The sequence below is a fragment of the Corvus cornix genome, chromosome 1 (assembly GCF_000738735.6).
Source record: "Corvus cornix cornix isolate S_Up_H32 chromosome 1, ASM73873v5, whole genome shotgun sequence".
In the NCBI taxonomy this organism is placed as follows: Eukaryota; Metazoa; Chordata; class Aves; order Passeriformes; family Corvidae; genus Corvus; species Corvus cornix.
Window position 1 is genome coordinate 21,407,467 of NC_046332.1, and position 26,497 is coordinate 21,433,963.

Below are 26,497 nucleotides of genomic sequence, written 5' to 3' on the forward strand. Positions count from 1 at the left end.
CTGCTTAGATTTTTTGTTTCTTCTTAGGTAGGTAATAGTGTATGTCACCTGTTGATTCATTGAGAGAAAGGACTGCCTCGGAGAGACGACAGTAGCTATGGCATTGATCATGTAGGAGGAATAATTCCAAATGCTTATAGAATCTGTATTTCTTTCTCAAGAATAAAATTGTCCTGAAGCCCTGAAGGAAATGTAGAAAGATACATACTAGACCTGTAATGGGAATAATGAAGAAAGAGTCCAGGGTTAGGATAGCAGATGAGTAAATCCTAGTTCCCTACTGTTTTCTCATTTTTATTTTATTTCTTTATGTATTTACTTGCTGAGCTTGTAGATAAGCAGTAAGGAGTTCATCTTGCTACGCTGTGTACAAGCAACTTAGAAAAACTAGTTTATTACTGTCAATTGAATAACAGAAATTTAATGGTGAAATTTTGCTTCACTTACGGGTCAGAAAAAGTTGACGGAGGTAGTGCTGCAAGTCTAGTTCCTAACACTGAATGGGGAATGTTCACTAAGTTCGTTTGTTCTTCCCTTGCTGGACAGCAGAATTGCTAGCTCTAAAATGCAGTCTCACCATCACAAGGCTCACTAAAAGCCACGTGTCCTCAGGTCTGACTTTTGATGAGCGGGACATCATTGAGGGAGCCTTTCGGCAGGGCCTGATCCGAGTCCTGGCAGCGACCTCCACGCTCTCGTCGGGAGTGAACCTGCCCGCGCGCCGCGTCATTATCCGGACACCCACCTTCGGTGGCAGACTGCTGGACATCCTCACCTACAAGCAGATGGCTGGAAGGGCTGGCAGGAAAGGGGTAGACACAGAGGGTAAGCAGAGTCTTTATTAACATTCTGTAAGAGCGGTGTTAACCTGATTAAATCCAGGACAGTACTTCGCAATTACTGACTAATCATGATGAATTCCTTTGGTATTCTGTATGATTAGGTTAATCAAGATGAATTTGTTTGGTATTAATTTGTTTGGTATTAATGGAGTAAAAGTTGTAATTCCCGGGGGATTGCTTTCACTGCCTGAGACTGACTTCGGTATTTACATGTCAGTTACTTCAGGAACAGGCTATTTTCTCCTTTGAATTCTTGTTAGCTTCTAAGGCTGTGTTGTTCATTTGCCTTAATTCTGTGATCCATGGGCAGTTGACTAAAGTGTTTACAGTTTCAGTGAGAAAATTTGCAGTAAACTCTCCCTGGACAAGCCTAAAAATGTAAAAAATGTGTTTAAAGTCTGCAATCCTAATTTGACAAACTTCTGTTGTTGGAAGTTGTGATTTAGCTTTATTAAACTTCTGCCAAACTTAACCATCAATTTTATGCATCCTGAAAGTAGTAATGAGACAGAGACAGGGAAATAGGAGCAGTAGTTCACAGATAATATGGCACCTTCTTGCATACAGTGGCACTGACTGATGTTCAACAAAGTAATCTTGCCTGTTACTTGAATTTGCAATGGCAATTTATCTTTGTGGATGATGTTTGCAAAAAGCCACATTATACAAGTATAAACACAGTAGAAAATAAGAAGTTCAACAGATGCAGGAAGTGGGTTTGCCCTCCTGATTGTTTGATTGGTGCTTGCTGGAGCCCTATGTAAGCAGACTGTTCTTACATTTAGCTTTCTATTTTTGCCTGAGTAGCATAGCAACAGAGCATTTTGCGACCTATATCTCTGTGAGCTCTCCCTATGTGTTCAAGAAAAGGGCAGCTGCGTGCTGGATTTTGAAATTTTCCAGACTTTGTCATTTGACTGTAGCTGGCAGGTGTAAAATTACATTATTCCTTGAAGTTTCTTCTTTTTCTCCTTCAAGTTACAATAATTAGTACCCTTTTTGACAGTTCTGCTGTGACTGTGTTGTGCACAGTAAGCAGTTGATTTTATGCTGATGAGCTTCATGAATGTACCGTTTTTTTCCACTTCATGGAGTCTTTTGGATGAGAACATAAAGCTATGTTGCCAGCTGCTACTCTTTCACAGAGTAGGGAGACTGGAGGACAGCAACTTCAGCTGGAAAAAATGCTTTATGTGGATATGAAATTTAGCTGACAGACAGAAGATAAATGCTGTCGGGTTGAATTCCTTCTCCTCTCCCAATATTGTAGTTTTGGATTGTCTTACATTTTGATTTCTTAATTTCTTTTCCTTGATTTGACAGAAATTTTAAAATATCATTTTAGAGAGTGAAATTTGTTTATTTTTGCATTTGTCAAAACTGCCATTTTCCCAAGGAAGTATAGGTAAAGCTGAACAAAACCTAGAATTTAATAGGGCCTTTGTTGGTTTTAATGGAGTTTTAAGCCTAGATATCCAGAGTCTTCTGGTGTTTGTCTGGTCTGATGTTAACCTAGACTTCCCCTAGCATCTGAAATGTTCAATAATGGATATTGGAACTGCTCAGTTCCTTTTTTTTTAATTTACTGTTTACTAGATTGCAGTTATTATCTTTAAATTCTCAGTGGCACCTTGGGAAAGCAGATCGCACAAGTCTTGTAAAACTGTCAGATAATGTAGAGCTAAGTGGATACCCATCTTCAGTTAGATTTTCTTTTAGATAGATCACTCTGAAGGAGTCAAAGGGAAGTTTTCAGAGGAAATTGTAGGTCACATCAGAACCCAAATACAAAATGAATATATGTTCTTTATTGCTAAAGTAAAAATAAGCTTTTCTTTCACAAAACAATACTTTGCAGGCAGTTTATCTCGCATACTCCCCAGTTCTGTCCAAAGTACATGGTCAACAGATATCAAAATTTTCACCTGGCAGGATAAAAAAAATCCAAGACACATCCTCTGAGCATCATTTCATCCTGTAGTTAATTTAAGTAACTGTGTTTAAGCTGTATTTTGGTACTTGCCTATACTGCATTTATTTATTCTGTTCATTACATTTAAGTGCAGTTGTGTTTTCATTACCTCTGGATTTGCTAATTACTGTAGCATTTCCACAGCTACAGTTCTATCATAAGTTATCAATCCTAGGATCTTACTAAGATACCCACTACCAGAATTACCTTGTGTTCAGACTAAGTGCATTTAAATCTTAACAAGTTATCATAAATCTATCATGATATTTACTGGACAGCTAATCCAAAACTAATGCTCTCTTCTTAGTCAAAGGCAAATGTGCCCTACCCATAATTCATTTATCCTATGCCAATTGGCAAAGCTTGCAACCAGCTAAGGTCTTCCAGTGATCTAGTTTCTCTCTAATAGCTTTGTGAAAAAATATCCTTTATGTCACTACTGCATTTTCCACAGCTAAGCTGTACTATGGTCTCATTAAGGAACTTACCCATTATTTTCATTTTTCTTTCATGGCTCTGGGATGTTTTTTGTCTCCTACAGAGTTTCAGTAGTTAGAGATTAACTTAAGGATGTTGGACAGAGAACTTTAAGGTAGGATACATTTAGATGTACTTTCAGTGGAAACCATGCAGGATACTTATGTGTATGTGTGTATATATGCATATATGAAAGTTCAGAGGATGCATAGTTATTTATATTAGTAATTTTGGATTTCTGAATTAGTTATTTCTGGAGTGAAAGCTGGTTGACTTAATATAAACTGTCAAAATGCTGTGCAGCTTTTATGTTTTCTTCTTTTGAGAATTTTTTCAGTTTATTAATGTAATGAAGAAGTAAAATTGATGCCGCTGTATATTATAGTTCCAGTCAGCTCCAGAACAAGAAGCAAGAGTGGTTCAGTAGCAAAGCAAATGCACAGAGAGGCTGTGGAATCTCCTTAGCTGACTTGGCAAGACTGACTAGCCTAATGTAACTCTGAAGCTTGCTCTGCCTTCAGTTCTGATGCACTATGCATCTCTGGAGTTCTTACATAGCAATTCATATGCATTGTTCAAGGTTGCACATTTTTTTCTATTCTTTTGTTACTCAGCTTTTTTTGAAAATACTTACAGTTTTCCATTCCAGCAATATGTCCTTGATGAACTGTGTGCAGCTATTAGAGTGCTAAGATGCAGTACTAAGGTCATTGTTTCTGTATTTGTTTTGTTTTTCTTTTCTTCTCTAACAGGCGAGAGCATTTTAGTCTGCAAGCCCTCAGAAAGATCAAAAGGTGCTGCTCTGCTTCAGGGATCTCTCAAGCCTGTTTGCAGCTGTTTGCTTAGAAGAGAAGGGGAAGGTGTTGCTTCTAGCATGAAAAGAGCAATACTTGAGGTAGGGGACACTCAGAGAGGGATGAGAACTGTGCTTGCACCCTTGTAGGATGATTTCTTCTGTGACACCACCAAATGTTTGCTGTGCACTTCTTTTTCATGTGTTTCCTCAGTCATCTTTGGGTCTGCCAGCTTGCTTCAGTATTCAGCATTTTGTCTGGGATGTTTCTCTGCTTGATGCAGATTGGGATGTGAGCACACTCAAAGAAACTTTGCTTTTGCATTTAGATGCAGTCAAGAAGCAGGCAGAAGTAAGTGTAATTCTTAAACTTTAGGTGTGACCTGACATTCCTAGCTGGAGAATGCTTGTAAATTACTGATCCTAGAGGCTTTGTAGGCTGAACTGTGCCATAATGACATTTGTGGAACCTTGTAGGGCCTCTTATTTACCCCCTCAACTTACCTACCTCTTTTGTACAGGAATGACTGAAATTTTGTGAATACACTTTTGGCGAGCAAACAGGGATGGTACCCAATTTGCTCCCTCCTCTGTAGGGTTCCTGTAGGAGTAAAAAAGGGCCAAAAGGATTTTATTCCACATAGGTGAGCTTATGGCCTTTTCCAAAGCTGCATTTGGGCTTGAACTTAGATTAGATGCAGGACTCTTTAAATAGAATTTGCTTGCTATACTTTCACTGTCTTTTGAAAACTTTTGTGATACTTAGAACTTGGTTGTGCTTCCATAGATTTTGAATTTTTAGCAGACCAGTGGAATTTCTAAATGTATTTTTCTACATAAGAGCTGTCTATCTAAAAGAAGGGGTTCCTCCAAAGCAAAACCAAAATCCAAGGTGGAAAAAACCACTCTCAATCAGGAAAACAACAATGGGGTATATTCGTATTTCTTAAGAGAAACCTTCAGTATGCTGAATAGCCTTACAAGAACTCCACCTTCATGGTTTGCTTTTTATATTCAAAAAATTGCAGTTTGTGTTCTAACATATTTTAATATTTCACAGTGTTGGCTAAGAAATATTCATGGGACTAGTCTCAAATTTAAATTGGTGCTATGAGTATGTTCACTTTCAATATAAAATTTTGTAAATCATTCTTTCCTGTCGTTTAGTCCTCTTGCTTCTACCCAAGATGATTTCTTGCCAAGGAAAGTCTTGAAAAGTTGGCTGTTGCTTTGCCTCATATTCCCCTCTCTGGGAAAATGGTTCTTGAAAACTGAGATGATGGATCACTCTCTTTGATTCTCTGATCTCATGCTCCATCCTACTGCATCTCTGGCAATATGAACAGCCAGTTTTCTTCAACAGATCATCGTGGGGGGAGTAGCCAACACTCCAGAGGATGTGCAGACCTATGCCTCTTGCACTCTGCTTGCATCCAGCTTGAAAGAAAGCAAGTGGGAAAATGGGAAAGGGCAAGACAAAGCACAGGCTGGACCTATCGAGGCTTGTGTGGCATGGTTGCTGGAAAATGAATTCATTCAAGTTGTGGACTCTGGCAGTGATGTGAAAGGTAAAGTTGGTGTTCCTCCAGTTAGTTTTGATTTGCTAAGTTTTCTGCAACTGAGTAGATGTTCAACGTAAATGAATAGTAAGGACTTATGCATTTTTTTTTATTTTAGAGAATTGCATATGAAGAATTTTCTAGCTTTCTGGAAGGTATCTTTACACCTGCTTTAATGTGTTTTGCATGCACATGTTCTTGGAAGGCACATCAGCTGCCCATCGCCTCTAAGACTGATGTGTCCTAGTCTACAAATTCCCAAAATATTTTTAAACGAAGCAAACTTGAACTACAAGATTGATGCCTGTTAACTGCAGACTATGAATTTTGTCTTTCTAAAGAAGAGAAAAAGGCTAGTTTAGATATAGGCAAGGCTAAACCTGTTATTGTTTCCATTCTTCTGTCTTTAGAATGGGGACATACACTGTTTCTTATTGAAAAAGCAGTTGTGAAAAGTTAGAAATCTCTCAAATGCAGCACAGCCTGAAAATGATTATAAACTTGCACTTAAGTCTTTCTCTATGTAATACGTATTTTTTTTTTTTAACAGCAAAGGTTTATCATCCAACACATCTTGGCTCAGCTACTCTTTCCTCTTCTCTTTCACCAACTGAAGCCATGGAAATCTTTGCTGACCTGCAGCGAGCTATGAAAAGCTTTGTTCTGGAGAATGATCTGCATATTGTCTATTTGGTAGGTTTCTTATTCTGCATCTTGTATTTTCTACTGCCAAAACTAAGGGGAGACAGCACAATGCAGAGTTCTTGAAGGCTCCTTGAACATCGGTTTAGGTTTTTCTGTGTTTTGCTTAGCTTATCCTTCATGAAGAAAAGTTTCTAAATTGAATGTGCCTCAGAATTAGTGTGTTACCTTAGTGTCTATTGTGTAGGCAGGTGCTGCATGCCGTTTAAGCCCATTGTTGTCACTCTTGACTTCCTAAGATTTCAGAACTTCCTAAGTTTTGAACATAACATAATGGTAATTTTCCTGAGACACTTGAGGTTGATGAAACAAATTGATTTTTGTATGTGTGTTTGGGATCAGCAGGCTTAATTTCATATTACTCTTGGAGGCCCAGAAAAGTGTTGGGCATTTAGTGTCCATTTTGCTTCCAAAAAGCCTCAGAGCGCCACACTACTTTCTTTCTATGGGTGGGCCTTTGTTTGGTTCAGTTACCGTGAAGTTCATCCCTGATTCAGTTTACTTGCCTGGTGATGCTGCTAAAGGAAGGAGTGTGATAAATCTTATGAAGGAAAAGTGTCCTGGAGTGTGTCAAGATTTATGAGCACATACACTTGAAAAGCTAAGCACTGCTATTTAAGACCTTTGGAGAGGAAGCCATGAACCTGTGAAGATTAGTGAGGAAACCAGATGGAGTTGCACTGAACAACTTGGGATTCATGGCTGCCAGAGGCCCATCATGCAATCATCATCCGAAATCTGACAGTCAACTTTAGCCTTCTCTAAGTGTAAAGTGTATTCGCTTTACCAGGATGATAAATCAAAGGCAAAATTCGGGAATCTTGTCTGAAAAGAAAGTTCACTTCGAGTAATGTGCTTGCAATTACAAAGCTTGTTGAGCTGTGGGACAAGGGGAGGCAAGAGACTGAGGGTACCTGTCTCTGCTTGCTGTCTTCATTAACCCAGTTATGGGCTAGCACTGATAGATTTTTTTGGATCTACTACTGTCCCATATGTACCCATATCTCTCTTTTTGAGGACCACATTATATTTCGTTCTACTTCTGCTAGGTAAAATGAACTTCTTTGTGTTATGCACCAGCAATTTTTTTCCCTGTTTGCATCTCTCAAACAGAAAAAAAAAAGGATGAAATTTGTTCCTGTTCTGGGGTAGAGGCAGTGATGGCATTACGTTTTTTATGCTGTACTTTTTAATTGCAGCAGCTTGTCTAAGGTTATTTTAAATCATACACTGTTGAACAAAATGTTCTTGAGATTCTCTTCTGTTAAGCTACTCTAAAACACTTTCTTGCAAGTCTGTTCATTTTCAAGGCCAAAGGTTTATTTCATTTTGTTGCTTTTTTAGTTTTTTTAAGTATTGTTCTTCATGTGTTCCTTATGGCCTACAAGGAGTTTATCTGCTATAATGCTTTTTAATTCTTTTAAGCTTGAATCTTTTACTTGTACAAATATGAACCCTCGTATTTTAGGGAAGTTGATTATAACAAGTAAGCATTTGCTAGATTAGGAAAATAGTTTTCTTTAAAGAAAAAAATCTAAACCACAACAAAGGCCCAATAAACAACAAAAGACAAACACCCATCTTAATAACTCTTGTTCTTCTCAGCAGATGAAGAGGCATGGATGATTTACAACCACATAGGCATCTAGTATTCTGTGCCATTTAACATGTGTGCCTAACAACTCTTAGGTCTTTCAAAATAATTAATCTTGTTTTATATTGATAAAGATATGAAGACGTTTTGTCTCCTCATAGAGAAACTAACTCTGTGCTGACTAAGCATTAACAGAATTGTTTTTCTGTCTAAAAAACATTTTAAAGAAAAAAAAGCTCTGGATGGCTTTTTGTTACTGTTAATAAAAGCTGAGATTTTTTTGTAGGTAAATTAAAGCTTCAGCAAGTTTTGGCAAAATCTGTGTCCTTCCTGCTTTATCAGATGCTGTGGCAGCGGTTAGCGTGGTTACTCGTGGTTTTAAGAGGTTGATAGATATCTGTAAATTATGTTAAAAAATACAATTTTGTTTTGTTAAAGGATTAGAAGATACATCTTAAAAATCATTTAGTGGCTTGGATTTAAAGAGTAATCTGACAAAGAGTCTGAATTGTTTAATCACTGGAGTACCCATATGAGTCAGATCTCATCGGTACAAATATTAAAGAAACTGGATTAGAAGAGCTTTTACTTTCTTTATGGTACATGCCTATGACTCAGTGCCTTTACGCAGGGCGTAGGATGCTCTAACCACATTCCCTAGGCTGTAGTTCTGTTTACCCAAAACTCTGTTAGTTCTGTTTGTTTCTCTGAAATAGTTTTTTTGCATCGTCTTATTTTCTTTAGGTCACCCCAGTGTATGAGGAGTGGACCACAATTGATTGGTACCAGTTCTTCTGCTTATGGGAGAAACTTCCTGCCTCAATGAAACGTGTGGCTGAGCTGGTGGGGATTGAAGAAGGCTTTCTAGCTCGCTCTGTAAGGGGCAAAATCACAGCTAAAACAGAGAAACAGCACAGACAAATGGCCATCCACAAAAGGTAGCCACAGAATGTGGGTGTGAATGTGCAGAGACTAGAGGCTGCAACATTTGTAATGCTCAGGCTCTGTGTCTGTTTTCAGGAACTCGCTCTTTTAGTGAGTGAACTCATAGGTGAGAGACCTGGACCTGGTCTGCTCTGGTCTGAGAACACTGGTGACACAAGATGTTTGTGCTGATGTTTTTGGAAGCCATCGTGTCTGGCTTTTTTGTGTGCTATACTGTAGTACCATTCTGTCCTGTGCATCATGGTACATTTTGCCATGTACAGTAATGTGCCCCAGATGACAATTTTATTCAATTTATTCATGTACTTCTTCAACAGGTTTTTCACCAGCCTTGCCCTTCTGGATTTAATCAGTGAGGTTCCTTTACAAGATATGACCAAGAAATACGGCTGTAGTCGTGGTCAGCTTCAATCCTTGCAGCAATCTGCTGCCACTTATGCAGGTGAGTTGTCTGGGCAAAATACCCCAGGTATCTTAGGCTAGTCTGGTTTTTTTCCTTCCAGATTTGGGGCTAAGGTGTGGTCCTAACAGCAAACAGCCTTGTAAAACCACTTACAGATTTATAGCTTAACCTGTGGTTGGCCCTGCTATGGCTTCTGTGCACAGAGTGTGCAGTGGGAAGGGAGCCAGCTGAGAGGAATCAAACAGTGCTGCAGCATGGGAGGTCTGTGGAAATCAGCTGTGTACTGTGCAGGAATGTAGTTTGTTCAATATTAAGTATGGAAATTAGTGCAAGTCCATTGTAAAGCTTTGGTCTATCAGGAAATGAGTACCTTTCAGCATTGAGTAAGTTTGGAGCCTCTAAGATGGGACATGGCTTTCTTCTGAATGCAAAATTAATTGGCCAGAAAGTATAAGGTTACAGTTTTCAAAACAGAGTGAGTGGCTTCTGGGTCATTTATCACCAGATCACAGGAGGTCAGACAGCTGCTACCTTTAACTTCCTTAAGAAGGCTGTGTGGGAGTTGAAGTAACAGCCCACCATGTGACCAAGATATTTTCTTTCTGTTGCCTAAATCCTTCATTACTCCATAAGTGAGTTTTCAGTTTTCAAGACAGTTTTAGCTCAACTTGCGAAACCCTCTGTGTGGGTTGCAGCATGAGTCAAAGCCCCAAAATGAAAAGGTCACGCCAACTGATGCAGAGTAGTTTAATTTAATTCTGGTAGTATAAATAACTCTTTTTTTTTTTTAACTTTTTAGTATAAATAACTTTGTAGCAGTTTCATAATTCTGTATTTCCAGTGTTAATAATTTTCACAGTAGTAATCTGGGAAGTAAAATGAACTATTGATATGACATATAGTTAAGAGATATGATAGAAGTTTTATTCTATAATCACTGTAAAAATAGTGAGGGATGCCATGTCTTTCAGTGGTTTTCATAATCTGTGAGTAAGAAACTGTCTTTTCTCTGCTCTTCTCCTTCTCCCGTGCTCTGGGGAGTGCAGTTGTAACCTTTATCGTAGGATCTGCTATCCCCTATGACGCTCTCAGTAGCTGAAATTCTGCAGCCAAGGTCTGTTTTTATGGATGTCAGTGCTGGCTTTCCTCAAAGATCTGTGCCTTCCCTTAGTGACTCTCATCACCACTTTTTCTTTTGCCTTTTTTTCAGTATGATTATTTCATAAGACTCCTGTTCCGGGATATGCATGTGCTTCATACTTTCAGTATTAGCATCTTTTGAAAAAACAGTGTCATTCAGAATTTCTACCTCACTGATTAACTAGTTAATCGCAGATTGTGTTCTGCAAGACTGGCTCCTACTCATAGTTGTAATAAACTTGAGTTAGTTCCTGTAAGTAATGGGAAGGTGAGAAATGTAAAGTGAGTGCTGATTCAGATTGGGGGGTGGGGAGGGAATCCAGCTTTGTAGAACTGGAGCTGGAGTTCCGACTTTAATGTAACTTTTGTGTTTCAGGAATGATAACAGTTTTCTGTAATCGACTGGGCTGGCACAACATGGAGCTGTTGCTCTCTCAGTTCCAGAGCCGCCTCACTTTTGGGGTTCACAGGGAGCTCTGTGACCTGGTCCGAGTGTCTCTGCTGAACGCACAGCGTGCCAGGACACTTTACAGCGCTGGCTTTGTCACCGTGGCTGACCTTGCTAAAGCCAGTCCTGATGATGTGGCAGCTGCTCTGAAGAGCTCAGTACCGTTTAAAAGGTGAGAAATCAGTATGTCCAGAAGTCAAGTAAAGGAGTTTGTAAGGTGAAGGGTTACAGGATGAAACCTGTAATAAAATATGGCAACCTTTTGGTCCTTTTGGGACTTTTTGTCAAATGTTAGTTAGAAAGAACTTGCAGGTTTCTCTGACAGATCACGGTCATTCCATGATTATTTTGAAATGAATAGAAGCATTTTTATTTGCAGAATAAGTTTTTGAGACCTAATTTTTCTCCTTATTCCTCTTTTCAACGCACTATTTAGTTCTGGGTAAATTGTCAGTGCTTTCTGGGGAGTTTTTGCTTCCTCTAAAAGGCAGCTCCACCATATGTTCAAAGTAGTTGATGATTTATTACTGATTATCTTTTGAGATTCTCTTGTGATTTATATGTTAGTGCAATAACAAGCTTCCTTGATCAAGTACCTCTTGGACTGTGCCATGATACTTGTCTGGTTCATGCTCTTGAAGTTTCCTTTCTTTGGAAAACAGTGCATGAAGGATGACTCTATGAAGCCTGCATCTTGCCTTAGTAGGGCACTGGGACTTGTCTGGGGTATGTTTGAACACAGAAATCTGGCAATGCTTTTGGGGTATGCAGCCAGTAATATCTTTCATCGACATCTCTTCAGATTTAGGAAACTGAAATAGTTGCTTCCAATTAAGTTATTTCCACATCAAGTGCATTATATTTTAGGTAGTGTGCTTCTGTAAAGCAAGCTGTGAAGACAGTTGAAATGGGAGCAGAGCAGAATAGTGCCAGCTCCTTGTTTGTTATGTTCTGCATGAATGTTCACCTCTGTCTGTTGCCTTTCCCACAGCATTCGTAGGGCTGTGGATGAGGATGAAGAGTCAGCAGAGGAGCGTCGGGCCGTGCGCAGCATCTGGATGGCTGGAATGAAGGGCTTAACTGAAGGAGAAGCAGCTTCTGTCATTGTGGAGGAAGCCAGGAGACTTCTGCAGCAGGATTTGGCACTGATGGGAGTGCAGTGGAACCCAGAGTCTTTTCTCGAGACTGATACATCCTCTGTGATCAGCAGTGAGTCAGAACTGGAAGACAGACTGCACAGATCAGATGGAGAGGAGTCTGCTGAGTCTTCAAGGGTATTAAACAAAAAAGGGTGCAGAGTTCAACACTGTAATGGCCTTGGTTCTCGGATTGGAGACTTATCAAATATTAAAAAGGGATATAAAAGGCGACTGAGCAGTAGCACAGAAAGCTCTGTATTTGAGAGTGAAGTCCCAGGCAGGAAACAGGCTCGAGCAGAGGAAGGCAAGGGTGATCTTATATACAGGGCTAGAAAATGGCCAAATGTCTGCAGAGGCAATGAAAACACAGAAGAAATTTCTCTGGTCAAAACCAAGATGGATTCCAGGACAGCAATCCCAGAGCACCTTACTGAACAAGGAAAAACACCAACATTGAGAACAGAGTCTTCAGCCTCTCGATTGATTAACAGCACAGATACGCATTTAAACCAGACTAGGAACAAAAATACCGCTTCAAAACTGCAGGGGTCACTTCCTGAAGATTCAAATAAGCTTAGCACAGACATACAAAAGCTGCCTGTTTTCCACACTAGCATCTCTACGGATAATTCTGTTTCAAACCAAAATAATAAGGAATTTATGGAAACAGATTCTGTAACTCATAAAGCCTCAAATTCTGTACAGATGGGGGAAGTTAAGATTGGGAGGAAAGATAAAATGGAAGGATTATTTACAGCGCCTACCACCACAAATGAAGGCATGCCTAAGGGGAGAGCAGGTTTTCAGGCACCTGCTATGCTATCTATGGAGACACACAGTATTGTCGGAAGTAGAGGAACACCTGGTAGTGCTAGGACACAGAGAACTGACAATACTGATGGTGAGCAGAACAAAATGAATAAAACTCAAACAGATGTGAGCTGTGCTGAGGTGAGGATTGATAGGCATTTTTGCCCTGGTGAGGATAAAACCTGCAATATTCAGATTCAGAATGGTGGCAAAAATGGGAGTGAAAAGCCCAATGGAATATTGTTACAAGCTGGAACACTGGAGAAAGGCAGCAGTCATCCTAAGGACTTTCTGAAAGGGTCTTTAGTAAAATCCAGAGGTGTTTGCAATGCACATGATGTTCAGAATGATCCAGCTTCTCATCTGTTTTCTGACTCTAGAGACTTTGAAGACAGCTTCCAGTTGGATACTCAAACTGAGATGATAATAAAACAGGAGGGAGCAGCTGGAATCACAGGACAGCAGGGAATACAAGGTTCAGAGCTGGCAGCAATACCACAGCAGGGAATACCAAAAAACCTAAGCAGTTTATGGACTGAGAATGATACTGATAAAAGGCTGGCTGCAACAGTTAGGAAACGGAGCTTCTCAAGTCTTATCACCACCAATAAAATTACAAAAAACACAACTCAGCACTGTAGTAATAAAGTTTTGGAGTCTGAAGGCCTTAATTTACAGCCTGTCGTGAAGAAAATAGAACCTGCACCTTGCCTTAAAGAAAGCGATTTCTCAGTCACTGACTCGCAGCTGCACAGTTTTCTACAAGATTACCAGACCCAAAATTCAGTGAAAGAGGAGAGTGTGTCTAAAGACCTGAATGAAGCAACCTCCCATTTAGGTAGGGAACACATTGTACAAGCAGAATGCCAGCCTGTCCCTGAAACAAGCCTAAATATGAGTGATAGCTTGCTGTTTGATGATAGCTTCAGTAATGTCAATGACCTTTCAGCTGTTCACATGATGGAAGCTGATGGAAAGGACCCTGTGGCTTTGCTTCCTCCAGATGGTGTTTTGCAGAGTCTAAGGCCTGTTGAGAATAAATCTGATGTCAATGACAATCAGATGGAACATGAGAATCCTGTACAGTGTAACAGTGTGTCTCAAGCATCCTCGGATGTAATAGCAGAAGTTTTAGGCCGTGGAAACTCCCCGTCTTTTCTGAAAGACATTCCTTCTTCATTTCAAGGTCAGTCAGGATTAAGAAACCCAGTGATTTGTAACAATGACCCCAAACCAAAGGATTTAGTAGGAGATCAAGGTGAAAAGCTCCAGAGAAGCCACCAAGCTTTAGAGAAGAAACGCCATCCAGTAGTGTGGACTGACTGCTCGTTTGAACTAAGCCCAGGATTGCAGGATGTATTAGACAAATGGCCGAGCCTCTCAGGCATCGAACCAGTTTCAGCAAGTTCCAGTTTGAAAGGAGAGTTAGTTGCTCCTATTGTTAGTCAAGAGCCAGTTCCAGTTTTTGAATCCGACTGTTGTGAGCCAGAGCCTTTGCCCGCTTGCCAGGATTTAAAAAGCTCTTTCAAGGTTAAAGAAAACAAAACTGAAAACTCAGATCTTCGGAAAACAGAGGGCATAACACTTCAGCTCAAGGGAAGCAACAGAACATCCTGTCCTGCACCAGATAGTAACAATGGGTTTATTCCTCCAACACCTCCCAAAGAGCTTTTTCCAAAAAGTTCTGTTTCTCTCCCTGTGAAATCTGCAAGAAAAGGACAAGTCACCTGCAAGAATGAAGGGCAGATGGTTCAGGCACAGTGGAATAGTGAGGGCAATGCAAAGCAGCAGGTAAAAACATTCCAGGTCCATCTTGGGTGTCTAGACCCAATTGACACTGATGAGATAAAAGATGATTCCACTATAGACCAAGGCTTTTCACTGCAGCTCTCTCAGGATGTTTTTCCATTTGTTCCCTTAAGTGCTGAGAGTTTCACTATTGTTGATGTAGCAAGCAACAAAGCACTTTTCCAGACTTTTATTGCAGAATGGAAGGAGAAAAGCAGATTCTCCATCTCAGTGGCATGTGAAAGAACAAAGTGCCTTTTGTCTCCCAAATCAACGATTGGTGGCAAATTCAAAAAAGGTCAGTTCCCTGTTCCAGTGCATTATTCTGTGAACAGCATGTGGCATCTTCAGCTTAAAGCAGGCCTGGAGAAGGAAAGGATATGCAAAAAAGGAGAAAAATCACTGATATTACAGAATCATGGAATGTTTGGGGTTGCAAGGGTCCTCTGGGGATTATCTAGTCCAAACCCCTGTTAAACCTGGTTCACGTAGAGCAGGGTGCACAGGATTGCATGCAGGCAGATTTTGAATATCTCTAGGGAAGGAAATTCCACAACCTCTCTAGGCAATCTGTTCCAGTGTTCTGTCACCCTCAAAGTAAATAAAGTCTTCCTCCTGTTCAGATTAAACCACCCATAAAGCATCCCTTCCAAATTCTGGCCTTTTCTAGCAACCTCTTCAAGAGTTGATATAGAAATGTATTCCTTCCTTTCACTCTAAAAAGCATTTCACATTTATCTGTCAAAAATCTATTTTGATAGTTAAGAAATGCTATTATTGTTGTTATGGCAATGTGACAGCAAAGAATCTAACTGCTTAATCTTGTCATTTTAAAGGAAGGGCATGTTTATAAAGCAGCAGCAAACTGCAGCATATGAATACTTATGTGGGGGGAAAAAAAGAAGCAATATTGCAACAACCCAGAGATTGATCTGAATTTCACACATGCTTATATTGAACCAAGTTTACATTTTGAAAATACTTGAAAATATTTAACCTTGGTTCAGAGGCAGTCACAGAAGAATATTTAGATGCTCTCACATACCAACAAGCTGCTAACACTTCATTACTATCACCAAAGACCTGTCAAGGAAATGCTTGACACCAGCTCTCCATCGTCTACTAACACTCTGCTCCTTCGCTTTACTGAGACTTGATAATGCTCAATTTTAGGTTCAACTGTATGTATTTGCGTTTTCAGGACCCAACTCTTCTCTATTTATGGATGCCATTTTATAATAGTAACTTAAAATTATTTCTTTAGTGAGTTCTCCTCAGTGGATGCAAGTTAAAGATGACGGGTTTCCTGTCCAAGGATGTGAAGACATCTTGGTAGTTGGACTGGCAGTGTGTTGGGGTGGAAAAGATGCCTATTATATCTCTTTGCAGCAGATACAAGACCAGACTGGTAAGTGAGCAGACAGGCTGTGCTGGGTTACTTGACACTGCATCTCAAAAAAGTACCTTCAGCAGATAAGGTTCTTGAAGTGCTCTGAGTGTCCTGACCCCAGCTCAGTGGTGGAATAATTTAGCAGTCTTAGATGTTAAAGACCCTTGAACAGGTTGCTGTGGATACATCCATACTACTGTGTAATATGGGCAGGTAACTGGCTCAGGCACTGGCCTGTGAGCATAAAATGTTAGCTTACTCCCATGTTCTCTTTACCTAACTTGCTTTTCTCTTTCAGTCTCTTCCAGTTTTTCCTTTCCAGAACAAATCTAACACTCAAATGCTGAACATAGCCCAATCTGTGCTAAGTGACCTTGTGACTGGGGTTTGATTCCTGGCTATCCTTTGTTAGTACAGACACAGCATACTGCTTTTGGGAGGCCTGTCTGGTTTGCTAAAATATGTAATAGTGCTATAGATATATTGTTATTTCTTCATAGTTTACTTGTAGTTTTTGTGCTTTAGGTGATTGTATTCAAGATTTTTCTCTTGCCTTTTTTACCATGTAATGGGTTAAAAGATGATTTTTGCTTATATTTCCTACCTTAGAAATCAGTCTGAGTTTGGCACCACCACCTTTGGACCAAAGCCTCTCTGTGGCAGAGAGACTGAACCATGTGCAGCTGTACCTGCAGAAGAAGCCCAGGAAGGAGCGCTCACTTATCATGTATGACTTCATTCAGCACTACAAAACTCTGCTGATGGCTTGTGGCATCTCCCTGGAAGGAAATTTTGAGGACCCAAAGGTTTGCAGGGTTAAGAAATTTTGCTTGGGTAAAACTGCTAGTTTAAACACAACAGTGGAAAGACAGGAGTACCTTCTGGTACTTCTGTTATTTAGGTATGAATATGTACATCTGTCAGGAGGTTTAGTGTAATTCTCTTTCAGTGGGCAATCTAGAACAGTATTTAGAGGACATTTGCTTTGCTATGTATATTCATGGTGCCTGCAAGAGAAACAAGCAGTTTCAGAGGTTAACACATTATTATTATTCCATACCTTACTTGGCAGGGGAAATGAAGATAAATCTCTCCTCAGTACTGGTGGACAGGACTTAACTCCTGTTTTGTTGCAATAAGAAGCCTGGGACTGAAATGTTACAAGTGCTCCTGGTCAGGTTATTGCTTCTGAGAGCAGAAGACTTTGTAAGCAAAATATTTACCCACTGTACATATGGACCTCTTTGCTACCACTGTTTTCTCAAAAAACCCACCATGTTTACTTGTAATTTCAAAAGGTTTGGGTACTAGTTGTAACTCGAATGAAACACTAGCTTGAGGTAAAAAGCACCTTCTTGCCCACGTTAGGAAAAGTTCTAGATGCACTGAAAATTCCTTTGATTTTTAAAGCTTGCTTTGCATATGAGCTGAACAGCATTGTGGCAATATTCAACTCTGCAGGAACTTAGGTAAGGTGTTCAACACAAGTACAAACATAGGTTTTTTTCATTCAAAGATGTAGTTTTAGGATAAAATTAAAGAGCAGTAAAAGCATCTTTCCCCTCACACTTCCTTGTAATAGTCATGTTTGTTCATTTTAATGATACAATGAATATATACATACCCCTTCCCCAGTCCCATATGTATACACCTGTGGTTTTTTACTTCTGCTTACATGGCAGAGACAGTGTAGATATCTGTGTTTCATCCTGTTTTGACACAAGAAATTGAAATATAACTATAAATGAACATGCTTTGAAGACTGGGGTTTAAGCTTCACCAGGAGTAAAGTACCCCATACAGAATTCCTGGCATAAGTCCAGTTCTGCAAAACATAGGAGAGTTTAGCTTGGCTAATATTCTAGATCAATAGCAAGTTTTGATCTTTATGAAGTAATTTTTCAGACTAAGCATATTTTGATCCTGATTTTCATATTTATTCCCTTTAAGTTTTAGTAAGTGAAAAGACACTTCAAGATGTGTTTATTTGACACAGAATAAAATTTTCAAATGTACAGAAATAACTTTCCTTTTAGAGAGAAATAATTCTTCATTCTCAAGAATTAAGCTTTTCAGTGACTTAGGCCCTCTTGAAGGTTTTTACCGAAATGATGTAACAAATTATTGCAATTTGCCTGCCAAATCAAGAAAAATAATATGTGCTATAACCTTGAATTAACCACCCTTGGTTAAATATTTGCATTGTATTATGACTAAAATGTAAAAAAAAAAGTCTCACAGAGCTCTCCCTTTTGAAGGTTGCATGTTGGCTGCTGGATTCTGGCTCCAAGGAATGCACCCTTCACAACATGGTGACCAACTTTCTCCCCAGTGAGCTGCCCCTCCTGGAAGGAGTGGGCACTGGCCAAGGGGTGCAGAGCCTGGGGCTGAGTGCCAGTGGAGATCATTCTGGGAGGTACAGAGCAGCCACAGAGTCTGTGCTTATCTTCAATGTCATGGACCAACTCCATAAGGAATTACAGAAGGAAAATCTGACAGGTAAAGAGACCTCCTTTACTTGGGGGCAAAGATGGAGGGTAAATATAGCTGCGCTACCACAGGCTGAATGATCAGTGCAGAAGAGAGGAGGTTTAGAAGTCCTTAATATATTCTGTGTCAAAATGTTCATTTGTTAAAAGAGAGAAATTCCCTTGGAATTATATCTATTCTGAAAAAAAAAATTAGACTATAATTCTTATATCCCAAATATCCACCAGTTCCAGTGGTTAAGGCTGTAGCAGAGTCTATTCTAAGTCTCCGAATCAAGCATATTTCTACCTCCCAGGTGAGTACCCTGGCCATTCTGAGGGACTTGTGGGTCTGTCTATGGTTTCTCATTAATGTTTTCAAAAGTTTTTTGATTTCCTTGTCAGAAGTAATTCCTAAAATCCTCAAATATTTTCTGAAGGAGATTTCTTGCTCTTTGGCCTGCCCATATAGCATGATTTGTCAGGTATGCATTGTGTCCACGAAACTCTAGTGATTCCATAGTGAATGATCCTGTATGTTTGCACTAATAATTGCTGAGTGTTTGTGCTGTTTTAAAACAAGCCATCAAAAAAAACCCCCAAAAGCATATATCTATTGGTGGTCATTATGATGGTTTCCCCTAAAGTGTTTCCAGAGCTGAGGATTATGGTTCAATCCCACTGAAGTATTTGATTGCAAGTTTACCACATCATTTATGATTGTTACAGTTGAACCTTAGAACATTTTTAAAAGATGTGGATGGTGGAATTAAAGTGTATCAAGATAGAAAGCCTTACATTAAACAGTTTATAAAATGTTGATAAACAGAGAGATATGTATTTCTTAGAAAAAAAATTGACAGAAGCTGCTTTCTTAAATACTTTTGTGATAGGAAGTTCTGGAACACTTCTTACTATGAAATATTTCTTATTCCAGAAACAAAAGTATTGAAATGAAATCTATAGTAAAAGATTTCAGTGTGTCAGAACATTTCAGTATTTTCAGAACTCAGGATTCTCCATTTTTTCTCCTAATAAATCTGTTTATCTGCAGTTGATCTGTTTTATAAAAGATTTTCTTGAGTTTGTACTTTTTACAGATGTATTTTCTAAAGTGGAGATGCCCACCCATTATTGCTTGGCTCTGCTGGAGCTGAATGGCATTGGTTTCAGCACAACAGCCTATGAGACCCAGAAACAGGTCATGCAGGCTAAACTGAGCCAGATTGAGACCAAAGCATATCAGCTGGCAGGTCACAGCTTCTCCTTGACGAGCCCTGATGACATTGCAGAGGTACATGAGGGTTGGGGTGGGACAGGGAGAACTTCCCCAGAGGTTACCATCAAGAGGCTTTGGCTAAAATAAATTTTAAAAAGTCTACTTGGGAAGAACGCGTGAAGAAAAGACAAAATGCAAACCCAACTCTGCTGAGACTTCATTTATCCTTACACTCATTATGAGCTTGATGCCTGCAAGGGTCTGTGCCTCTCCTACTTGTGACTGATCATTCTGGTTTCTGCCAAATTTAGCAGAGATAAAGAAGCCGGAAGTGGAAATATGTATGTTGGAAATAGAAGCCAAGTGAAAATATGCATGTGGTTTGTATAGGATCTTGGCCTCTCATGGTGCATGAGATGATCTGCCAATGTAATGGCTTTTGGAGTAATTTGGAAGAGTGGTACAGGAATGGAGAAGTTTTTTTGCAATGCCAGTGTCCTGCACACGAGATGTGATTTGGTGTCATGTAGTCTTGAGTCTAAGAAGAGTTGTACTGAAAAAGTTGCATTGTTACCCTTGTCCCTGTACAGGCATGAAAGAGAAGGAAAGACAGCTTTAAAAGTTTTGACTCAACTACTGTCTGCTTTTAAGAACCTTTTAAGAACTGATTTTTTTTAAAAAACCAAATTTCTATGTAAAATATATCAATGCTTTAATTCCTGAAGAATTTCACTTACATTTTTTAATGTACATTACATGAGATAATTGAAATAGATTATAATTGCTGTGCATGCTTTTCACCCCCTCTTTTTTTTTTTTTCTCCATGTACTATTTTCTTGCTGAGGGGCTGTCCTTTATATAGAAGTAGTCAAAATTTGCAAGGTATCAGTCAAAGAAGTTCCACAGAAATATTCCTTCATTGTTGCAAATGTACAAGTCTTGCTCAGTAGCAGCAGCCTAAGTTAGAACTCGTGAAATAATGCTCAACTTCAGTTTCACTCTGCTTCGTGGAACAGGGGAAGTAAAGTTTTTTCTGAAATGCTGTTTCCTGAACTATAGAAGCTTATTTCTCACGTGGAAATGTATTACAAGTCATGTAAAGTATCTTGTATAGGTTAGTGGAATGTTACCCTTCTAGTTTTCTCTCAGTAAAACTTCTGTGCTACATAAATGTGCAAAAGAAAAGCTTTCTGTTCCCTTCTGCTAGCTGTGAAATGAAAGACAATAGCTGCTAAGTAGTGTGTAATGCTACACTGAAAGAGAGAATGAAAAATTAAGAGCTGTATTCTGTCACCAAATGAGCATATACTTAATTTCCCAGTTTTTTCACAATTTGTTAGAAAAACTAATACTCCAGCTATTCTCTAAAAGGTATTTGTGACCACCTCTTTCTTTGCCATTCATATTGGTCTGAAGCCTGCTCCCTGCTAACACTTCTTTTTTTTCACCAATGTTCTTCCCACTTTCAGTCATCTGAACATTACATTTTATTACAGTTGACTGTCAGTAATAACCTCACTTATTGGATGGAGTTAATTACCTTTTCTAAAAACATACCTCTGAACTCAAACTTAGAGTGTTCAGAAAATGAGATTTTAAATTGCATTTCGTAGTTAATTAAAATGAGGAGGAATGACTTTGATAGCAGGGATCTTTAATCAGCTTTTTAATTACCTGAAGCATTTGTACTATCCTTTGGTTGGAACAAGCTGTTTAAGTGCTCAGTTGCTTTTGTTTTCTCCTGGGAGTAGTGGGCAGAAACTGATTTGAAATGCTGACCTCTTTCAGGTGTTGTTCCTGGAGCTGAAGTTGCCACAAAATGGAGAAGTGAAACTCCAAGGGAACAAGAAAACCCTGGGTTACACCAGAAGAGCAACTGCTAAAGGAAACAGGGTCAGGCTAAGCAAGCAGTTCAGTACAACCAAGGTACAGTAAAGTTTGTTTCTAGTCTGAAAGTAAATTTTAATTGCCTTTTGCTCCTCCAGTTATCACTGGAAATTCAAACTGGATTCTACCTTCTCTGTTAGCAGAGTAACTCCTGCTCTACTAAAGCTTGAGTGCAGTGAGTACATGACTATAAATTGCAGGCTTCAATAAGAGTAAATCAGGCAGAATCTGATTTCCCAAATCATGTGTAAGACCAAAATAGCACAATAATTTTGTAAAGCCAATAGCAGAAGAATTTTTCCACATCAGCTTGAAAGAGACTTAAATACCATGTTGAATAAATACAATATTTTCTCTTCCTGCTACTATCAAATCTGTATTTTTTGCTTCAGAGAATTTGTCTTCAGAATGGCTAATCTGATGGTTTATCAAATTTAGTGTATCAGGAGCTTGTATAATGTGAAGGCTATTGACATCCTTGCCAGTTGATAAATATTGTGGACTTGCATTAATACCAACTGCTGCAGGCTAATGGGTGCTCTTGCCAGACAAGTGAAATTAGCAGATATATATGTTCCTGTTTTCAGGACTCATTAATCTGTATTGTTTTCTTAGTTTCCCCTTGTTCAGTGTAGTCTGTGCTCAGAAGACAAGTATTGATTTCTGGAACTTAAGTGGCAGTGAAGACGTTGAGTGCAGTGGTGGTGGCAGAGCAGGGAGCAAGAAGCAAAGGGAGGATTTCCTCCTTTTGTGATGTGGAGGGATGAAGCTGCAGCTGCCTGCTGCACACAAAAAAATGTTATTTTGAGAAATGTTTGCATGCCACTGTCTTTTGAAATTCTTGTTAGTCCATTTATATTTCTGATTAAACATGAAAGGATTTGATTGCTAGTGATCAGCTTTGTCTTTCAAGGAGCATAGTCAAGGGCTTCACTTTGTGTTCCTAGTGTACAGATAGGAGAGAGCAGGGAGAAAAATATGCAAGAAGATGGAGGAGAAGCATTAACGCTGGACAAGAAGAGACAACGTAGGGGACCTGTGGCAAGTGATGCTTTATTTCATCATTTCAGGTGGTTTATTGGTTGGTGCTGATTAAGAGTGATGTCCAAAGACAAGTGGTTGTCTTCTCATGGGTAATAATGGAGCTGTGTCAGGTGGTGCTTTGATTACCCAGGTGTAGGTGGTGTAAGTGGAGAGGATAGGGATTTAATTTTAAGGCAGTGACACTGGAAACTCACTGTGGGTGAAGGAGTCACTTTTTCCTGCAGAACTGCAAAAACTTTATAAATAAAGCTTTAAAGGCCATTGATTAGTTGTGCCCTTTTCTTCCCACAAGGATGTTTTGGAGAAATTAAAGACGCTTCACCCATTGCCAGGGCTGATATTGGAATGGAGGAGGATCAACAACGCCATTACTAAAGTGGTGTTTCCACTACAGAGGGAGAAGCGATTGAATTCTGCACTGGGAATGGAAAGGATATATCCAATTTCACAGACTCACACAGCTACAGGTGAACAAATGTGTGCAAAGGCCTCACTTCTTACTGGCTTTTTGTCTTCTCATATGTGTGTGCAGCTTTTCTAAGGGGAAAAGATAGGAAATCAAGCCTGTGCACTACTTCAACCAAACAAAAATACTGGTGTATCTATTTGACATATATCTGCCTTAGAAAACAAGATGTATTTGAAATAGCTTTTGTGTTCACTGAGCATTATTATTAATTTCTTGCACATTTCTTGCACACATGTAAATCTCTGACTCCAGAACAGGTGCTGGATTTGGGAGTTTCTTATTAGTGATACAAAAATGGGGAACCATCACAAGCCGATTAAACACGATTTCTTTTCCTTTTTAAAAATTTGATTGAGTGGTCGTGTCCTCTCTCACTCTCCTGCCCATTGCATTTTGGAGATGCAGAGTGTGTGCAGCTGTGCTGACTTAAAGAGACTCCTTTTGGACCCTTCCTTAGTTCTCCCTTGTCTTCCTTTCAGGTCGAGTAACCTTCATAGAGCCAAATATCCAGAATGTGCCAAGAGATTTTGAGATTGAAATGCCGACTGTGGTTGAAGAAAGCCCACCCTCCCAAGCCCATGGAAATGCTAATTCTCGTGCTGCTTTGGGGGGCAGGTAGGAGGATCTTGGCAAAGCTTCTGTCTAATCTTAATGTGGTCAGGTTGTCCAATTTCTCTTTTCTGACTTCACCTGTGGCTGCTGTCATGTCAGTGTGACTTGTTATTCAGTGTTTCTCTTACAGGGGAATAAAGACCTAAAAATCAGTGATACATGAAAGACGTAATAATGCTAACAGCCTGTGGTTTCATGTAGCTATCTGCTTTCTTTTTGAAGTCCTTTATGAAACCCTTCAGTGAGATGAGCCTTATGCTCCCAGCTGTTGGGTGGAAGTAACTAAATGAGTGTGAAAAAAGCTCAACTGAAGTTAGAATCTGGTTTGACTTGCTAAGAGCTACTCTGAAAGAGGATAGGATATTGTGGCAAAAGCAGAAAAAAGTTAATTTTTTTTATGCTGTGCAGCTCGGTTTGTAAAGGGAACAGGGGTGAATGTATTTTTCATTCTTCGTTAATAATTTTATTTGTGATAATGACCTGCAGAAACTACCAGGTAGCAGAGGAAGATTTCTCAATTTGGTTTCTGTTAACCACATGCCCTGTTTTCTATGGTTCTGCAGTTCTACTTGGACAGCATTCCATGCCAATGCCTAAACAGTTGCATGGCAGTCTAGTGAAATACCAAGGTGAATCTTTTAGCAACTACCTTGTGAGCTTTGAGGCTTCATACTTGGTGGTACTTTTCTGCCCTTTCAGTTTCTCTTTCCTTTCAGGTTCTTGTCCCATTTATTTCACCTGAGTGCCTTTTCTAAGCTTTTTTCCCCACAGCAAGATGTGAGAAATTTGAGAAGGTTTTTGGTTCTTCTGTCTGGCACCTCCTACCACCATGTGTTTAACACCCTTGTGCCTTGGGAAAGAAATGGAAAGAGAACTCAGGAGTGGAAGGATCTTGTCCATCTCTCCTCAGAAGAACCAGGCATAGCCATGGAGGCAGGAATGTCATTCTGACTTAAAGCTGTGGCAATGCTCAGGCTTGCAGCAGCTTGTCAGAATGGCTGGGGAGTGTGCTGGTTTCTTGAGAGTCTTCCTTGTAGAGAAGAGCCCATCAAAGGAATGGAGTGTCTGCCAGACTTGGAGAGGTCTGTTTCTCAGGCTGACTTTTCCTACATTTTCACACATTCCTTAGTTAAGCAGCCACTGTGTTATGAAGATGGGCAATCCTAAAGGCACAGAAATGACTGCTGGCACAAAAGAAACTGCCATCCAGCCAAGTCTGATAGGCCTTCCAGGCTTTGGTCCAGACTGTCTATTATCTTACTAACTAATATTGCTACTCTTTCCTCCTGTTGTAAGAAGCTTCTGACCCAAGGAGTGTAGCTAAATTAGGTCATAGTATAAAGCCCTTACACATTTAACTAAACTGAGAACCTATGGGGAACAGTGTGATTTTCTGCAGTACCCAGACATGTAATTGTCCCTCACCTTTATTTCTTTTGAAAATTTATTTCTGTGATTTTTGTGCTTTTATATCATTGCTCCCTACCATTCCTGAAATGACAATATTTAAGAAGAAAAGGAAGTGCACAAGGGAGAGCATGATGTCTTTTCTGTGCTCTGCTGAAACTAGTCTTGATCTCAGAGATACCTTTTCATTTTGATAAAGAACTTGCTCAGATCCCTGATCCAAACATCAAGGGCTTATAAAATCCTTTTGCCTTCCAGTGAAGAGCCCATTGGACTGTCTGGTAGACTGGTGCTGATGGGAGTATGTGATGTGAATGGTGTCAGAGCTGTGCACTGTTCAGTGGATATGCTCATGGATACAATTCCATCTGCAGCTACAAATAACTTGGTGGGACAGGAGACCTAAGCAAGCCCTGAGAGGATGCAGAGCACCTGGGTGACACTGTAAATTTTTGGCCTCCCAGAAAAGAAAATCAAGTAGCTTTGGGGAGATTTTCCCCACAGTCTTTCAGGAGGAAATGTGCAGTGTGGTATGAGCACATCTTCTGCAACTTCTGCTCTGTTTTCACAGGCTTACTTGGGAATGTGTGTGCATGTGCAGTAATGAGGGTGATGTTGGGGTGGGGGATCTTTCTGCCTCTGCTAGGTATGGCCTGGTGTGTACATTCTGCAGGGGAGAGTGATGTTGAGAGACTTGACACTCAAGGTGGATTGTTGAATTTTTAGGATTCCTGTGACTCTGTTGTCTTTCTTGAATGCGCTCATCACAGATCTGGGGCCATTCATCTTACCTGTTTTAGAGTGGAATGATCCAATTTCTGAACTGAATCCTGAATGTACTAGGAGATTTATCCCTAAGTCTTTTCAGAATCAGTAAATCTCTTTCAGGTATTGATGTGGTCTCTGTCCAGTTCCCCCATGGTAAAATTTGGGTATGGATTGTCCAGAAAAATGGAATAGAGGCCACTGTCTCACTTGTTTCATTGATTCTTTGTGGTAAAACTGATTATGCATCTCTTAGTATTATAGAAATTGGTGAAGGGCAGTCATTCTTTTTCTCCACAGATGCACAAAGCATTCCAGTATTTTGCCTAATGGGCTAAAGGTTCAAGCTGCAAACAGATCCGAAGAAAGAGGAATGCCATTTTCTGTTAGCATGAGGCATGCTTTTGTTCCCTTCCCAGGTAATGCCCAGGTCCTGTTCTGGAATTGTTAAGTATATGGTTAGCAAAAAATCCTAAATGTAATGAAGGTTTAAGAATTGGTAACAGTATATATGTGTCTGAGCAGCCTACTTGGAAAACTAGTGCAGTAGTTAGCATGCCTTCAAAATTATTCACAAGACTTTAAAAGAGAGAGTTTCAGTTGGGGAAAGTATTCAAATGATA

At 39.7% G+C, this 26,497-nt stretch overlaps 1 protein-coding gene across 1 annotated transcript in view; it reads left to right on the forward strand.

Annotated features, from left to right (window-relative positions):
* Window positions 1–26,497, forward strand: part of POLQ (DNA polymerase theta) — a 56,142-nt gene that overhangs the window by 16,328 nt on the left and 13,317 nt on the right. Inside the window, exons 9-24 of the mRNA XM_039552178.1 lie at window positions 613–825; window positions 4,044–4,186; window positions 5,448–5,652; window positions 6,194–6,336; window positions 8,684–8,877; window positions 9,202–9,326; window positions 10,804–11,047; window positions 11,867–14,910; window positions 15,877–16,020; window positions 16,612–16,808; window positions 18,261–18,501; window positions 19,571–19,764; window positions 21,479–21,616; window positions 22,914–23,088; window positions 23,570–23,705; window positions 26,175–26,293. Of these exons, the coding sequence (XP_039408112.1) occupies window positions 613–825; window positions 4,044–4,186; window positions 5,448–5,652; window positions 6,194–6,336; window positions 8,684–8,877; window positions 9,202–9,326; window positions 10,804–11,047; window positions 11,867–14,910; window positions 15,877–16,020; window positions 16,612–16,808; window positions 18,261–18,501; window positions 19,571–19,764; window positions 21,479–21,616; window positions 22,914–23,088; window positions 23,570–23,705; window positions 26,175–26,293 (5,655 nt within the window). The remainder of the gene's footprint in view (window positions 1–612; window positions 826–4,043; window positions 4,187–5,447; window positions 5,653–6,193; window positions 6,337–8,683; window positions 8,878–9,201; window positions 9,327–10,803; window positions 11,048–11,866; window positions 14,911–15,876; window positions 16,021–16,611; window positions 16,809–18,260; window positions 18,502–19,570; window positions 19,765–21,478; window positions 21,617–22,913; window positions 23,089–23,569; window positions 23,706–26,174; window positions 26,294–26,497) is intronic.